The 19,049-nt window shown below is 37.4% G+C and overlaps 1 protein-coding gene across 1 annotated transcript in view; it reads right to left on the bottom strand.

The window, feature by feature from the left end:
• Positions 1–19,049, bottom strand: part of LOC145984353 (uncharacterized) — a 242,526-nt gene that overhangs the window by 50,089 nt on the left and 173,388 nt on the right. Inside the window, exons 4-5 of the mRNA XM_083118009.1 lie at positions 1,775–1,975; positions 484–568 (exon numbers count right to left, since the gene is read on the bottom strand). Coding sequence (XP_082974135.1) covers positions 484–568; positions 1,775–1,975 — 286 coding nt within the window. The remainder of the gene's footprint in view (positions 1–483; positions 569–1,774; positions 1,976–19,049) is intronic.

Consider the following 19,049-nt stretch of genomic DNA (forward strand, 5'->3'; position numbering starts at 1 on the left):
CGTTAATTACGCTAGGTTACCATCGTTTACCCATTGCCATATAATCAAATTGATTACCGAGAGGAGTTCAAGTATATTTATAGATAAGGATAAAGCTAGTACTGTGGACAATTCAATGCTCTGATGTAAAATTAATTAATTATACCATTATCATTACTTAATTCAAGAAGGCTAATTTTAAATATCTTCCTTTTATTATTATGTGAAATACATTCACTCAAGAGACATTTCATGCCATATTTTGAATGCTTATCAAAGATGTGCTCTAAATTAGCATAAAATTCAACTTGAATATTGTAAATTTTATAATTTTTGGGGGCATACATATGTATTAAAATACTTTTTACACCACCCAACCTGAATGTGTGGAGCCGAGCTTGCGCACCACCACCCCTCCTCCTTGTGAGTTTATGGTTAGATATGATGCATATGAGGTAACTTTACTTATTTTTCTATGAAACAATAAAAAATTATTCAACTTACGGTGATACGCTCAAGTCAATTGTCGTATTCCACTTAGAATTACAGCTGATGTTCGAATCTTTTCTCTCCCTTTCATGGCGAATGTCTGTAAAATAAACACACATTTGGTCAGCAGCATTTAAAGATGAACAACAACTGTAAAATATTTATTAGCACCTATGAACAGAGTTATTATCCTACGTTTTACAGAGAATCGTACAATCATCTTTCCTGAACTTATACCAAAGAAAGCTCAGCAGTCGTACGCGATAGATGAATGGAACTTACGTACTGAAGGGCTACACTTTGGCATGCTTTCCAGTGGAATTTAAATAAATCATGTGTCTATCAAGTGACGCTAGAAATGTATAAATTCCGGGAAAAAATATTTGTGTACCTCTCAAGACCAAAATGTGCATGTTTGAAATATTATTTTTGCTGCTTGGTGCTTATCATATCAAAGAACCAATATGCACGTTTACACAAGATTAACATTTAATGAGGGAAAGTAAGAAAATTAAGTTTTCCAGAGAGACATCTATTGTAAACTGCAAACTTAGTTTTCTTTCAAAAATTATCACTTGCCAAGATTATGTAGACGATAGAAGTAACAACAAGGTATCGACACACAACAATGACTATCATAAATGCGAAAGTAGTTCTTAAATATCTGATTGATCGTTTAACTAAGTAGCTTAGGGTACAACCACTTTTCGTAGGTGTCTTATTTTGCAAAGTTCTTTTGCAATAGCGTGGAGCTTAGTGTCGGTAAATTACAATTAAAGGTTTTATTTCTTGTTGAGGAATGTTTCGATTTTTAAGATCTCACTTTAAAGTGCAGATCCATCACCAATTAGCTATTATAAGATAAATTGGACTTGGAACATGTAGTTTTCGGTGAGGATTATTCAAACCCTCATTACGTTGTAACAACACAAGAACAATAAATACTTGCAGAAATTCCAACAGAAATCCAAACATTTTTTTTTTTTGTAAAATCTGCTGTTAAATAATAAATCATTAGATACACAGATCGTTAGGTACCAACGGATCTGATATTTTCATCTCTAGCGAATTCCAAGCAAACTATGGAGAAGTTAATGAACCTTGAAAACGTCAAGAAACCCTGAGATCTCCACGATTTGCACCAGGTCGACGGCATAGAAGACGTCTCACTTGTTTACATAGTCTATCTATTACGGTCCCTCACTACGACTCTATTTACTTTCAGTATAAAGTTCGTGCACAAAAGGTGAATTTCAGAAAAGTCAATCCAACACTCAAGGTTTGCAGTTAATGAAGTTTTTCTTACCTGAGCCCACAATAGCTCCTGCGTTGGTTTGTGTAAATTGAACGCTGACGTTCGAGTTGGACCGCACGGCGATGTATTTGAAGTTAACAGTGATATTCGCTGGACCTTCCGTCCTTGGATGGTCATCTTCAAGGAAACGGCCTAGCCTACATGATAGGGTGTCATTTGGACCAGAAATCTGAAGGTTATATAACGATTGTCCTGAAAGAGAAAGAAAGTATTGGAAACTTAATATGGTCATGAGATAGTCCAGTAGTAGTCAAGGTGGCACAATCGATATCTTACCTATGGGGTAATCTTGGTTTGTAAAGGAGATGTGGTCATATCTTCTCTGTATATAGAGATAGACAAAGACTAAAGTATTGCCTACGTCTAACGCCTTAACAGAGTAAAGCTGATATTTACTATCAAGTTGGATACAAGGTTACATGTTGCTATGCAGATTTTTCTGGATCTTAATTTAAAATGTTGAAAATTAATATGTATGGTTGCCTGCTCTACCTTAAAGGACATTTTTACATGCTACTCGAAAGCGAGAGCTTTGCTAAAAGATTATATGTAAGAGAAATGAAATCCACTTCTCAGAAAGACGAGTGAACTTTTACCTTTCTCCTTTCGAAAACAACGCCGAGAACTACTCCGTGTTTGATGAAAATAAATTTGATTGCAAAGTCAGTTGGAAACAGTACACAGTTTCGCAGATGTTTCAATGTGGATCTCGAGCGCATGACGTTGTCATGGAAATTTGTGGTGACATTTATTGAGAAAAGTAGTTCTGAAAAAAGAGAAGAGTTTTATAAACATTTTAATTTTTTTCTGTGGTATGTCATCTGGAGAACAAATAGAGCGAGGAACAGGCTTCTGGTAAGTTATAGTGATTGTTTCTGCTTTTAGGCATTGCTACTTTAAATATTTCCAAGCTCAATGGCTTCACGCAGGAACTAGGCAATATAAAACAATGGTCTAGAGGAAATCATAATGTCGTAGGAAAATCTGTATATTTTAGTGCAGCTTGGATCTACAAGAAAAATGGCTTCCATCCTTTAAGGATCTGCTACTAATTTTGACTTCGGATGTACAATACAAAAACACTGTAAGAGACGTTCGTCTTCTAATACTAAAACATGCGTTCTTACAAACTTGTGTACAAACACGATATTTCGAAATTTAAACATTCCATCTAAGGTCGACAATTTTTTAGAAAAAAATATTATTTCTAATAAAACAAATCACTACTAATACATTTGTACTGCAATTAACTTGTTCTTTATGTATCAATGTTAATAGAAATCTTATGACAAGACTGCTAAAAACAGTGCTAAACGTTCCATCTACTTGGAGTTGGCTATATAATTGGAAGAGGAGTCAGTGGCATGTTGTTGTAATTGGAGTTTTGATTATCATGTCAATCTATCATGAGGGAACCTGTGGTCGGTTCCAGCCTTGGGCAATGATTTTGTTGTTCTCATTCTATCCCTGATATATAAATACATGCATTGTAGCTCTTGAGTTTTTCTCTTGCATATATTTGTATCATACTCTACATGTCAATGCTTAAATAGTCAGAAAATGAGAAAATTTGCTACAAGAACCATTGTTCAGGAAAAAATGCATCCCGTGTTTAAAACTTATTTATGTAAGTGTTGAAACAACACATTTTTTTAAACAATGATGAGCCTGCAACAGCAATTTATGTACTTCGTTGGCTACCTGCGTTAACGACAAAGCGAAAATATCATCATGCCAGAAGACAACTGTCTCGTATTTACCTCAACAATGAGAGTTGCTATACGTTTTACATTTAAATCATCTTCCACATTCCTGTAACCAAAGCCTTATTTTTTGTTCATATATATATCTATTGCTATCCTAATTAGCATATCACTACTAACCTTACATTATTACTTACGCACTTCATTCAAACTACAAAACTAATATATGAATTATTAGTAATAAACCACTAAATTTATAAGAACAAATCCTATCAGTAATTACATAAGTCATGGCAACTATTTTTTTTTCTCGCGAACAGGGGACAACTCGAAAAATCTAAGATATACGTTTGAAAGTGTATGGAATATACCTTCGAATGAAGTCACCAGATGAAGTCTGGATGCAGGAGACTCTCGTAGGGAAGAAGCAGAACACAGGACATTAAACAACAGTGTTTTATTATGGCATGAACAACAAGTACACAAGACTACACTGTTTAACAACCTTCAAAGTATTCACCCAGGTTATCCACTTGTGTTTTATTAAGTCATGGCACCTGTCGTCATGTAAACAATGTTCAATTACCATTACCCGTACATCTTTGTCCTTGGACACAGGATGACCACTGCGAGAGACAGATCGGAGGTTGACACTGTGGCCCGTTTGAAGGCCTCCACCCACCTCGCCACTGTTTCATAGGGCATGGCATGCACACCCAGTGCTTCCCGTAGCTCTGTATAGCATTCCCGTGCATTTCTGCGTTGGAGAACTGCTATTTTAACGTACGAACGTTACTCCTGCTTCATGACCTCCATTTTCGAACGCTCTCACTCACCGACTGAACTTGTGTGCATGTTTACTACCCCACCGTTGTTCACATACACCATCTGGTGGCTTCTATCGAAAGTAAATTCCATACACTTTCAAACGTATATCTTAGATTTTTCGTGTTATGCCCTTTTCACGAGAAGAAAAAATAGTTGCCATGACTTATGACTTATGAAACTAAACACTGTTGGTTGATTAAACATTACTACACCTAAAACACTTTCCCAGGTTTGTAGCTATAAGTGAACAATTTTGTATCACGGGTGGGAGAGACGAAACACGGCCAATTTACTTAATAAGAAATTTACTTTAATTTCTGTGAATTGTCAAATGATGAAAAATGAAATATTTAAGAGAAAGAGAGAAGATAATTGAGCTTTGAATATTCCAGTGGAGTTGAGGGAGAAATTAACTTTTTTTTTTTTTTTGTGTCACGGGTGGGACACACTATAAATGAAAACTAAATCAAAAAGTTAAAATAAACTAACAATATGTAAAATACCTTCTAACTTAATTATGTATAATACTTGAATTTTTATACAAATGGCAATTTTAGATTGTTCAGTCACAACATTAGTTACAGCATTGCATTTAATTTTTAAAATTGAGATTCAGGGGCACTTTGACATGGAATGTCCCATATATATATATATATATATATATATATATATATATATATATATATATATATATATATATATATATATATATACACACACACTATTACAAAGCTGTATAAAGACAAAAATGTAAGATAAAAGACAATTGAAACATTTTGCTTATATGTTCACACACACGGACAATTTACAAAACTATATGTACGAAAGTGAGAGGTAACACAAGAGAGATTCAGGAGCTAGATTTACAAATTGGAGTTTAAAAGAAATAATGAAAAGAGAGGAAGTAATTAAAAATATTTTACCGATACGTACACATATTCAACCCACAAAATTACATGTTCTGAAATGAAAAGGTAATATACAGTGCTTCAGTTACTCGCTTTAAAAACTCTCTCGAAATAATATTACCAAAGACTCAGTCTTTCAAGCTTGTCCAAGGGAAGCAAAGGCCTTCAGAATTCGGAGAATGAGCATCTGTTCAGCGAAATTACGTCAAAGAGAGTTTTGTTTTTCTTTTTTGCGGAAAAATAGGGTTGTTGTGGTCTCGACAGAGGCGAAGCCAATGAGACTTTCGCCAAAGAGTTGATGGTCCGCGGATGCCTCGAACGCATAGCAACGGCCTAGAAAAGGAAGAATAGGAAGCAAGCCCTGCAGAAAGGCACTTGACTTTCGTCTCATTACGAGTCCTTGGAAGCGGATGAAGAGTGCGATTGAATGGAGAACGGCCTATTTCACGTCCTTCCAACTTTGGCAAATATAATCTCTGCACTTTCAACGATAATGAACGCACATCCAGAGATGATCATTTGTATTAGCAAATGCGAAAACGTGGTATTTAGAATTCTGTACCCGGAATATGCATTTCGCTAAACTGCCTTGAATAGAAGGTTGCGTTTTCTTCTTCGCGCGGAAAGAAAAACTCTCCGTCATTGGTCGCGCGGATCGCTATTGCGATCCATATAACATTATCGTTTTTACCAATTATTTGTCAACATTTCTTTGGTTTTATAGTGAGAATGTTGTTTTTGAAGTATTCTGGTTCACTTAATGAAAAATTATAAGTCATTTCACTCAACAGATTGCAAGAGAGAGAAAATTCTAAATCTGGTGCATTACATTTGGATGCGATGAAACAAAACAAAAATACATATCTTAGAAGCTTACTTCTGTTATTTTCTTCCCCAAAAATTCACCAACACGTTTTTCTTGTCCGCAGCAGGCATGCCGTATACCCGTATTATACCCCTCTTGGGGTTTTAGGGGTCGTTATCTAGGTTATGCCAACCTAAAGCTACTCGCTTATAAGAGAGGTACTTTTATGCATGGGGTCACACCCCTGAACAAGGAGGATAACTCGTACGACATGTAGACTTAAAAAACTTCCTTTGACTGGACTGGCAGGGACATGTTATAAGAAAAAGTATGTTCGTTACCTCCGATTCTAGACGTGAAGATCGTCTCCGCCGGTTTTTCTATGCAGGCACGGTCCCTGAAATTAAACTCTTTTGGTGCACCACTCCTCGCGGTAACTCTTTTAGCGTAACAATCAATACTCGTGCTATCCCTGAGTACTCTATGTCACTCCGACTGTCTCTGTCCTGAGATCTTTTCACGTGATCTATTTAAGCGAGATTCAAATTTCCGAACGTTAGCCGGCTGTGCGTGTTCTATCGTGCAGCCAACTCTGAGTTAATGCTGACTTTTGTTTTATTTCCTACTATTTCCTGTTAAAGTCCCGTGCCTGCTGATTTCTGATCTTTTGAAGGTCGGCAGCGTTATACGGCCCAAACTACCGCTGGCTGACTGGTTCGTCGGTGGCCCCTTGGCTCGTTGGTAATTGCAAGTCAAATCGACACCCCACGTGTCTGGTAATGTGGCTGGAACGAGAGAATTCTCTTCCCCAAGAACTGGGTCTTTTATTCATATTTACACTTGTGTGTCTTGCTTGCAGTTTTGTCTCCTTCGTTACTACCGGGTTGCACACCTCTATCAGGAAGACGAACCCGGTAGTGTCGAAGGAATTTACTTGTTTAGCCAGCGGCATGCATGATGTTGTTTGTTTGAATGGATCAGCGTACTGTACAGAGAGAGTGATGTATTTCATGATTTTTGAGGTTACGCCCATTTTTCCTCATTTATACGCATATATAATTTCGAGTCTGGCCCCTCCCTCAGAAAAATGCTGGGTACGGGCCTGAAGTCAACAATGAATATACTTGTATTTCAAATAACGGCTGAACCAACACACTTCCTGGACTATACCAGGAAGGTAGACTGGGAGCCAAGGTCATGATTATTGCAAAACTGGATGATTCGCGCAACTACTGCCCTGTTAACTCAAAGGCTAGTTTTGAAATCTGAAACTTGACTACCATTAGTAATTTTACATTCGATTTTCAATAGTTTCTCGCCAGGGATCCCGAGTTCGAATCCCGGCCTGGGCATGGGTGTCATTTGTGAGTGTCCCTTCATCAATTTCATCATATCATCACTCGAACTATCCAAAGAACATAGACACCCACAATTACAATACCAGACAAAAAGATAACTTCCACATTCCCAAAGTGCGGCTAACTGCATACCAAACGGGACCTTTTTACTCAGGCATCCAGTTATACAATATATTACCAAAAAGTTACAAAAATTTTGAAAGATCCACAATCTTTAAAAGTAAAGTAAAAAAATTGTTATTGGAATACACATTATATTCAGTTCAAGAATTTCAAGAATTAAATAACTTTATAAAATAAATGTAGATTGTATACAGTATATAATATGTACTTTTACAGCACTAGTTCACTTCAAGAAATAATTTGTCAATGTATGTTTTACTATTATATTATGTTATATTATAAACAAATTCTGCCAAATTGATGTATAGATATATATTATGTGCGATGTCAACATGTTGTATTTTGTAATGTACATGCACCAATGCCCCTCAGGGGTACTTTCGGTGTGAAAATTGCTCAATAAACTCAACTCAACTCATTCTCATCTTCGCGATTAGCCAAAAGTAGCAGAAAAGTGAAACAAGCTAAACAAAATCAATCAATCAATATTTTCTCTTCCTGCAGTAGTGGCACGCATGAATTTTCGCAGTCACTGTCAACGTAAAGCTGTGTAATCAGAATCGAATCCTTACTTGTATGTAAGTTCTGCTGAAATAAATCAACAGTAAAGGAGTATTTTGCTTAATTTAGGACTTGGTAAGTCTTTCGAGGGAGTCCGGACACTTCTTGATTGGCCAAGTCTGAGAGCTTGAGCTTACTATATCGCCAGCTGAATAATCTTTGTCGTATATCCATCTGCACTAACTCTTCAGGAGAGCTGATTGAAGTTGGATATATATGGATTTTAAATACACTATACGATTTCAGCAAACATGTTATTAATGCTGATAATTCACACCACACGACAGCTAGATACGTCGCTTCGGAACGTGACGCATTATCCAGTAACGAACACGATACGTCATCAACTCAGCTCTGACGAAAAGTGGAGATACGACAAAACAGCATTCAGCCACCGATATGAAGAGCACAGGGAGAAAACATGATAAGCTAAGTTTTAGAGATTTTTTTATGGCATTAAATAGCTCCGTCAGTGTATTTTTTTTTACCGTGTAACTGTAGAGATGAAAAACTCGGTAAGTCCTGAGAAATATGGAATTTTAAAAATGGTACACAAGAGAAAAGTTTGAAAGTTTGAAAGTTTGAATTTGTTCTCTTGTAAAAACAGGAAACTGTCATGTATCAGGTTTTCCCCCTGGACCCTTCATATGTAAACATCTTATCGAGAAGAGTCTCTACACTCGCACAATTTCTTATTCTCCATGCAGCGTTGCGCACACAGCAATGACGTCATCGTTCGCTTAGAGCAATATTCTGTTATCATTAGAACGGAATAGCTCCAGAGGCTTCGAAGAGAAATCCGCAACGGTACCTCATCCAAAAAGCCAAGTTTATTACTTCTTGATATGAGAACATCATAAACCAGGTTTCTTTCCCTTAACAAATTATTGACATCCATTAACGTAATTACAACTCAGTACTAACAAGCTTGAAACAGTTTGGATGTTCAATTAATATTGGTAAAATGAACTAAATTTGAAGAAATCCAAAAAATATCATACACGAGAAATGCGATTTTCATCTTTTGTTTTGTATTTACTTGTGTTTTTAATTCTTTTCTTATTTATGCCACTTTTCTGCCTCTTTAGACTAATCGGGATGAATGATGATAAAGTAGAAACTGATGAAGGGACGCCAACTAAAGAAATGTCAATACCAGACCTCGAACCCAGGAGTGCATATAGCATGGTGCCATGAAGGCACATTTAGGGGATGTGAGGGTAGATTTATTAATAATGTATTAAACTTCAATTAGTTAAATTATGATTTTATCCCCTTACCGTCTTTTAACAAAAGATCCAGCTGGTTTTAAGTTGTATGATGGGAGCGGGGCGAAGATTAAACTTGTAACCACACTGAATGACTTAGGTTAGTCTATGTCAAAACATACCCTTCGGTATGTGGGATCAAGCTGGGTTGACGTAGCTCATTGATCATTCATCCTTGATTATGGAGCAACACGCTACTCATGGTAAGCTTGGTGGTAAGGAGCGAGAGGTGATGGCAAAACACAACACTTGAGTTTAAACCCCTATAGACTGGATCAGCATGGTGAATGGAAATACCTGTGTTTCACTGTGTGGAAGTGCTCCTTCGAGGTGTCGAACCACGGACTGGTTAAAACAAGGTGTCCGTTTGAGGTGCCAGTCTGGACGCCCAGACTTCACTTCCTTTCTTCTAGACTTTTAGCTCGTACTTCTGCACCCTCTGACTGCTAGCTTAGAACTGACCAATGACCTCTCTCCTCCCAGAAATTTATTCCGATCGATTTTACTAAGCAAATGCAGAGTCAGACCTCTGGCCTCTTCCTGGTTTTCGCCTGTTTACGCCGCTGATGACCAGGAAGAGCTTGAGTAATATCCGACACTGCATTCCTGATTGGCAAGTTCATTGTATTGATATTTCTAATTATTTTATAAATCATTACGATATAACAAGATTTCGAACCCAAGGAACATACAATATTTGCTCCTGTTTCAATTCTCCTAAAGTATTTTTCTGCGTCACGATGCTTGATCAAAGAGTGGTGTCATAACCGAACACAACACTTAAATTTACTGGCCAAGATCTGGAACATCGGCCCGGGAATACAAAATGAAAAGCTTCTACTTGTCAGCGACAACTAAACATCGTAGAAGACAGAACCGAAATATTATATGTAAATAGATTTGAGGAGTGCGGGAATTAAATATTTCTTAGTGTTTCATAGTTGATAGAAAAAACATCATTTATATAAAATAATACTTGAAGCTTTCCTGGCAACGAATGATGAATAGATTCTCTCGGGCTATCGACCAGGTGAGTTGTGGAAAATATTCCAAGCTTTCGAAAGCTAATGTCACTCTCATCTTCAGGGTTCAACCTTGAAGATGAGAGTGACGTTAGCTCTCGAAAGCTTGGAATGTTTTCCATAACTCACCTGGTCGATAGCCAGAGAGAATCTATTCATCATTTACATTTTTTTAATTAATCTGAAAATGAAAATAATGTAAACACTTAAAGAGACTGATATGTACTTTCTGGAAAGGCACACAGAATGAACCACTCATCCTCGGAATATACCCTGGAAACTACATTCGTGCGTCTCTGGCGCCTGTACCCACAGCCAGTATGGTAATTTGTGTTGCCCTAGGTATTGTTCTTATGTGTGCTGAGTGACCCTCTAGAGGTTTGGCTTTAATCAAGGGTATGAAGATTTTGGTCTTTAGACATTATGTGACTTTTTATCTTGATAAGGAGTTCAGCTCGGCATAACTTTTAACCAAGATATTCTTTGTTTCATTTCATGAAACTTGTTCTTAATACATTGTGTGACAAGCATCGACGCACCCAAAATTTTAATCTAAAGGGTGTTCCGTATAGAACGCCGAATTATAAAATGAAATAAAAATATGGAAAATATCATGAAAATAGTTATATTTCACATATATGTAAGCAGTAACATCTCCCATTTACGTATGAAAGACAATGGCAGGTATATGTCCACCCCTACCGAGTCTGCATGCATTTATACGCTCCACAAAATTATTGATAACCCTCTCGCAGAAGTCTGTCCCGATGCCTCCAATCACCCGTATGATTTCCGCCTTCAGTTCCAAAAGGGTTCGTGGTTTGTTGGCGTACACCTGTGATTTCACAAACCCCCATAAGAAGAAATCACAGGATGTAAGATCACATGACCGGCCATTCCTGGTATTCGTCTTGTGTCAGTCTTTACAATGAGAACACGTTGCTCAATCGTAAACTGTTTCATATCGTAACCACAACAAACGAGTCAAAACAATTGAGGCTACATTAATCGGCATGACAACAGATACCAACATTGGTAAGAACAGGTCTGCCAACCTCGAAACAAAACAATAGCACTCGATTCAAATTCGGCGTCCTATACGGAACACCCTATATAATAATACTTAGAACAATGACTATGATAGCCATTACATTGTCTTGAGTTATTCGATGAAATTGAAGAGCATACGCTCACAAAGGAGCACCAATGTTTAGATCGGGACACAAACCTGGAACCTTCGGTTGTGAGATTGTGAGACAGCCACTCAATGCGCTCTGTCACAGATTCATTGATTTGTTGTTTTAAGTCCACTTTATGCACAGAAAGGGTAATCGGGACTGGGCTTACAGTTTAAAGTGGGATACGAACCACTGTGCCTCCACCGGGTATCGAACCCGGAACCCCTTGATTGCTCTGTCACAGAAGCGGCCACATCTGCTGTGGCAACTTGATAGATCCCAATTCTCTTATCTGAGCACCCACACAGTACCTAAAGCAGGAGCAGAATTCATGGAAATCCAAAGATTTCCTCTCATATTTGCAAGGAAAAGTTGAGCGGAAGTATTGAACGGGGTATTACAGCGATTACGGATTTTTAAAAATTACGCGAATGATATTAAATGGAAAGAAGAAGAAATTAGGAGATTCCAAGTTTGACTCAAAGAAAATGTCGATTTCCCAGGCGGCTAGTTAGAAAGAACATCCAGCGTAGCTGCTCAAATTTTAACAACTGTGGGAAGACAGTTTCAAAACGCTAGCAATGAATGGGGAGCGTCAACTGTAAAGAAGTTAAAAAAAAAACGGCAATTATTCTCACTCTCTCGGACACACGCACAACACAAATTGACATACTGCACAGATGTGCCCGTACGCGTACGAAATACGCACATAACGTACAAATAAAAGTTTTGCTATTGTCTTTGTATTTTTGCGGCCTGATATTTCGTGACAACTCGCTTTCCACACAATGGCTACATTTGTTATTTTACAATGAAATGCACAATAATTTGTCTAGGGTGTTCAGTAAAAACGCACTAAAGTAAAAAAAATTAAAAAAAAAATAATAATTACAGCAGGCAGTTATTTAATGTTAACTATTTTAATAGCAAACATTACACGCATGATATACAACTTGGATCATGACACGTCCTTTCCCATTGCACTAATATTTATTGTTGTTAATTATCTTTTCTCTTGTACAAATTTTTATTGTTCTTCAATCTTAATTTCTGTAATTTACATATTATATATATATATATATATATATATATATATATATATATATATATATATATATCACTAATAATGTCAGGATAGTGACTAACCTGTATATACTTATCTTGTAAGGGCTGTTACCATGGCAACTACGAGTGTGTTTTGTCTTGACTTTGAAGTTCGGGCTCGGTTTTTGAATAGAGTGATCAAGTTGAATTGTAAGAAGTTTAATTTCCTTGAGTGACATGGATTATATGTTACGCATATAAGTATTTAGCTTGCAAAGAAGTAAAATCGACTTCCTTTTTCTTAGTGCAAACTTAACTTTGATTTTTATTTGACGAACTAACAGAGAGATATTACTCCATACCCTGAGAGGCATCACGCGAATGCTTTCGAGTCTTTCATATAAACTTATTATTTGCTCTTTTAGTTAAATCATGCTCTCTTGACTAAAAAACGTGTCAATCATTACTGTTTAGAATGTTTACACATGCCTAATATAAATTTATACTTAAATATTTTCTTTAATTGATTCAGTGTGACTCACAGCAGAACCTTTAGTTCCAGAACCTAACTTGACTGAAGTTAAAGATGCTATTAAAACGCTAAAGAATAACAAAGCACCTTGTATTGATTTAATACCAGCTGAGTTAATTAGATATGGTGGAAATTCGTTAATATGTCAAATTCATAAATTAATTAGTTTAATATGGAATAAAGAAGAAATCCCTCAACAGTGGAAAGAATCCATAATAGTTCCTGTGTTTAAAAAAGGTGATAAAATGAACTGCAATAATTACCGTGGAATTTCTCTACTCTCAACAACATATAAAATATTATCTAACATTCTCTTAACAAGACTAACCCCATATGCTAATGAAATTATAGATGATTATCAATGTGGATTTAAACGTAACAGATCAACTACAGATCAAATTTTTTACATCAGACAGACGCTTGAGGAAAAGTGGGAATATAATCAAAGTGTCCATCAGCTATTCATTGATTTCAGGAAAGCATATTATTCAGTCAAAAGAGATAAATTATATAATATATTAGTCGAGTTTGGAATACCTAAGAAGCTTGTTAATATGATATAAGTATGCACCAGTGAAACAAAGTAAAATTCGTGTGGGTTTAATGTGTCTGACAAATTTACAATTCATGATGGGTTAAAACAAGGAGATGCATTATCTCCATTGCTCTTTAATTTTGCCTTAGAATATGCTGTTAGGAAGGTAAAAGAAACTAACGAAGGACTAAAATTAAACGGTGTGACTCAGTTGTTAGCATATGCAGATGATGTAGACTTATTAGGGGATGATATAAATACAATTAAGAATAATGCTAAAATATTTTTCAAAGCAGCTAAAGAGATAGGTTTGAAAGTTAGCAAAGAGAAAACTAAATATATGCTTACAGGCCGAAGCCAAGTGTTAGGTAATAATCAAAATCTAATTGTTGATAACAGTAATTTTGCCTGTAGTATTATATGGGTGTGAAACTTGGTCCCTTACATTGAAAGAAGAACATAAATTCAGAGTATTTGAAAATAAGATCCTTAGGGAAATATTTGGACCTAAAAGGGATGAGGAGACAGGTGAGTGGAGAAGGTTACATAATTTAGAACTACATAGTTTGCATTCATGTCCAGATATTATTAGAATGATTAAATCAAGAAGACTTAGGTTGGCAGGCCATGTGGCACGAATGGGAGAGGAAAGAGAAGTTTACAGGATTCTTGTTGGGAAACCTGATGGTAAGAGATCTATAGGAAGGCCAAGACTAAGATGGAGGGACAACGTTGAGATGGACCTAAAGCAAATCGGTAGGGATGGAAAAGAGTATATAGATCTTGCTCAGGATAGGGACAGATGGAAGGCCTGTGTTGCTGCAGCCATGAACCTTTGGGTTTAGGAAGGCTAGAGAGTTAGTTAGTTCGATTCAGTGTGACTTAAATGAAAGCAACAGAAAATCGCAATTTGTGACTTGCTTTCTCCCGAACACCATAAATAGTTATCACCAATTTTAAACAATTACGAGTGCAACGTTAGTTACAGTTTAATATCTCCTGTGATACGTTCTCAGACAGACCTGCACCCAGGGGAAGGGGGCAAGAGGGCCATGATCCTCTCGAACTATGAAATATTTTCGTGTGGACCTAAAGAAAATCTACGCTACGATTTTTAAGATTGTGCAAAAATTTTGATTTTGTCTTTGCATAAATGAATGGGTTGTTTGTGGAGAGAGGCAGGCTCCAGATGTCTGCAGTCTGCAATATTTGATAATTTTAGTTTCATAACCCTATCCTTAGTTATTTTTTGAACTGCAGTCGCGATGCGAAAATTTCCCTCTTTTTGTATACTCACATTTAGACACGTTCTTCATTAGAAGAATCATTGCTAATATGTATAGTTTAATTTAGAAATACATTATTTTACTAAACATAGAATTATCATTGTTGTTCAATGGTATTGGTATAAGAAAATTAAGGATATTTTAAAACATTGTTAATTTGCAGAATTCAGTACTATTCTAATTCTTCTGAGATTTAATTTGGTTTGATGTTTTAAGTCCACTTTGTGCACAGTAAGGCTAATCGGGACTGGACCTAAAGTTTATAGTGGGATCCGAACCACTATGTGCATCCACCGGGTATCGAACCCGGGATCCCTAGATTACAAGGCAACGACGCTACCACTGCGCCATCGAGGAGGCCCTTTCTGAGATTTGAATGTAAACAATACGCACCAAACTGTACGCCGTGTGACAGTCTGTCAGCGAGCCACTGTGTTGCCGATTGTCAAGTCGGGGAGGGGGGGGGTTCTATTGATAAACTGAATTTTGTTCCGTTACTTTTGACCATAATATTGCAACTCTACAACGTCACCTTTAATTTACAATATGCATTTCACATGTAATATTTGAATAAAAAGTTCATTGACAAAATTGTTGTTATTTTTGGAAATGATTGATTGATTGATTGATTTAGTTTATTTTACTTCGCGTTTTGCACCTCTAGGCTAATTTGCGAAGATGGGGACGAGTGATGAAATGATGAAATTGATGAATGGACATTCACAAACAACCAAGCCCGACCGGGATTCGAACCCGGGACCCTTGGCGTCGCAGCGCGATGTGCTAACCACTCGGCCACAGGGTCGGGCAATTTTTTGGAAATGGAAACCAGATAGACTGTAATTGTGGGGAAAGATTTCTACCCTTCTGCTCTTTCTTTCTGACGTCGTCGGAATTGTCAAGAACCGAGAGAAGTGCAGTGCTATCAATTGGAAGGTCGTCTTTTGTAATGTTTGTTCAAAGAAGGTAAGAATTCTTGTCGACATAAATTTCCATTCAAACTAGAAGGACCACATCTAAAAACCCCAACATGAAATCCCCTCTTGTAACATCATATAGTTTGAAGATCTTTCTACAGCATAAAGACTAATGTGAACAGATAAACGTAATGAATTGACCGTTTCAAACATGAAAACGAATATTAGTAAAATATTGTAACATGTATTGTTAAATGCACGGCCATGAAGTTAAACCGGTGGCAGAAGTTCACGCTGTTGCCACGTCGGAGCACAAGACCGTGTGTTCGGAGATTTAAATGAATTAAAGATCTCGTTGTAGAGTTGGTCTTCGTAATCCATTGATGCAAACTGACAGTATAAGCTCGAAAGGTCAGGGATGACACAAGAGTGCCCCGGAGAGATCGGTCTGACGCTCGAACTAGGCAACGCAGCCCGGTTGACGTTGCCACACAGTGCGCAGGAATCAGAAACGTTTGTCCCGCTCTCGCTTTGGTTTTCCCATATGTGGCACCAGCGCAATTCTGCCCAGCCGCCTATTTTCATGGTCGTGTGTTTAGTAGCTTGGATGGAACATTTTCGTGGAAATATATCTAGTATTATTGTGACTAGTTTCTGTGGTCGTTTTAGCTTTCTTTCGTATTCTGTAGGAAACAGAAGAATCACATTTGCGATTAATTTTCAACTTCACTTTTATTTTGCATGTTGTAATTCACGTCTTTCAGTTCTTGCTAAAGATATTTCCAGGTATATTTTGCTAATTTTAGTGCATATAAATCATTAGTCGAATTATGATCGAAAATAGTATTAATTTGCTTTCACAGACAATCTTATCTAGACGAAAATGTTAATTCTGGGCAATTAACATTCAATGCACATGATGCTACATAAATAATGTTTTATTCTGCTTGTAGAAATGTAGTGGCACTTAAATTAAATGGAAACTTTTCGTAACTAACAAGTTGTAATAGTGTTTGCAGTTCCAAAGCCACATGACTTTGTAATTAAATTTGCAGAACTATCGCGGTAACCGTATATGTCTGCCTCTCTAATGACAATAGTTTCGAGTTTTGCTGTCAAATCCAAACAATGTCAATTTATTTAGAACGAATAGGTAGAGTAGCATATTTGCTGAAAGTACATAGTTAGATATTATGTGGTTTTGATTCAGGAATCCAGTGAATGTTTAAAGCATTTAAATGATGTATGCAGTAGTTGAGAACATCTCAAGGTTTTTAAGTGCTTATAAACAGCGTCAGATTGGTAATCTGTCCGTTCCGGTAAAACCCAGAGGCAGCATTCCTCTAGGATTGTATTAATGTAGGCTGGTGTCATATGCAAATAATTATAAAATATTTACTTGCACATATTCCGGAATAGTTGATTATATACATAATTTTAAGTGCTAGAAGTTCCTTTCACGTGAGAACTCAAGATTTATGGGCCGAATTAATAAACCACTGTTCTACGTCTACCAGTATACATACGAAGACACTGTATAGACACTGTCGCATTCAACACAATACGTCAACATGTCATTTACACGTAGTTTACGTTAGCTTATGCATAGCAGGTTTGGTGGCCGAGTAGTCAACATCCCTGGCGGAGCATGCGACTGAAAGAGTTGTGCTGGTCCCCGATGGCGCAGTGGTAGGGTCGACGCCTTGTAATCAAGGGGTACGGGTTCGGTACCCAGTAGAGGCAAGTAGTGGAAGTGCCCGGGTTCTACGCCCTCATTTGAGGCTCGAATCATCATTTGAGGCTCAGTGTTGCCAACTCACCCCACGAAAATTTCACCAACTGATATTTTGAAGTTTTTCACGGTGTATGTTAACCTCACAAGCAGTGTTGCCAACTCGGGCGAGGCGTAGCCTTTTATGGTGTATGTTAACCTCACCAGCAGTGTTTCCAACTCGGCGTAGCCTTTTACGGTGTATAATTTTTTAGCTTTTTTTTGTGTGTGTGAGTGTACATGTGTTCGGGCGAGGCGTAGCCTTTTACGGTGTATGTTAACCCCACGAGCCTCAGCGTACATGAGAGTTCTGAATTTTTTTTTGAGGCTTGAATCATCATTTGAGGCTCGTCGTAGCTTTTTATGATGTATATTTTGAGGGCACAGAGTTGGCAACACTGTGGCCTATTACTGTAGCTTTTTATGAGGGGCCTATGTGCGCCCAGTGTTGCAAACTCTGTGGGCTCTTGTTGTAGTTTTTTATGATGTATATTTTGAGGACAGAGTTGGCAACACTGTGTTACTGTAGCCTTTTATGAGGGGGGGTCTATTGCCCTCTGTTTACATCTGGCAACACTGCCGTAGATTATCTAACAGTGTTGTCAACCTACTGGTTTTTTCACTGTAAATTTTTATTAAAGGGCCTGAGGGGCCCATGTACTTTTTATATTTGGCAACACTGTTGGGGGCCTAGTGTTGGCGACCTGTGGGCTCTTACTGTAGCTTTTTATGAGGTGGGTTTATTGTTTTTTTTATATTTGGCAACTCTATTGGATGTTCTTTGAGGGGGTTTTGCCAACCCATCCGAAGAAAATTCCACTATATGATCTTTCACTGGCTAAGCTAACCTACAAATAGTGGCAGCACTGACAAGGCTCGAATTATTATTTGAGACTCGAATCATCATTTGACGCTCGAATCATTATTTGAGGCTTGAAACAAATTGCTAAATATAAAATAAAATAACAATGCCTATGAACCTGTTTGGCTTCAGGAAGCAGGCTATGGAGGCATTTGCCCAAAGCGCACCATCGCCACCTGCAAGCTGGGACCTGTTACCCTCCCTATTATCTAAACTCAACGGTTTGTTGATTATACACTTGAATAGCATCCTGACCCAGTACGACGAGGATGTGGGCAAGACTTTCTACATATTCAACAACAACTTGAATTATTACCAATTCCCCATCTCTGGCAAACTGCAGTTTGACATGAATCCCGAGAATAAAGGAGAGGCCAAAATTTCCTCCGGCAAGAACATCTATCGCATCAAACACGATAGGATGAACAGTACCACCACGTACGATGTATCTGCTGGCGATCGCCTGTACATAGAGCTCTTGGACGACTACGACAAACTCATTCCTCTTTTCATAGAAATGAAAATTAGCTATCCTATAATAAATAACAATGCCTAACGATATTTT

Source organism: Lepisma saccharinum, chromosome 2, assembly GCF_977018435.1.
Source record: "Lepisma saccharinum chromosome 2, izLepSacc3.1, whole genome shotgun sequence".
Lineage (NCBI taxonomy): Eukaryota > Metazoa > Arthropoda > Insecta > Zygentoma > Lepismatidae > Lepisma > Lepisma saccharinum.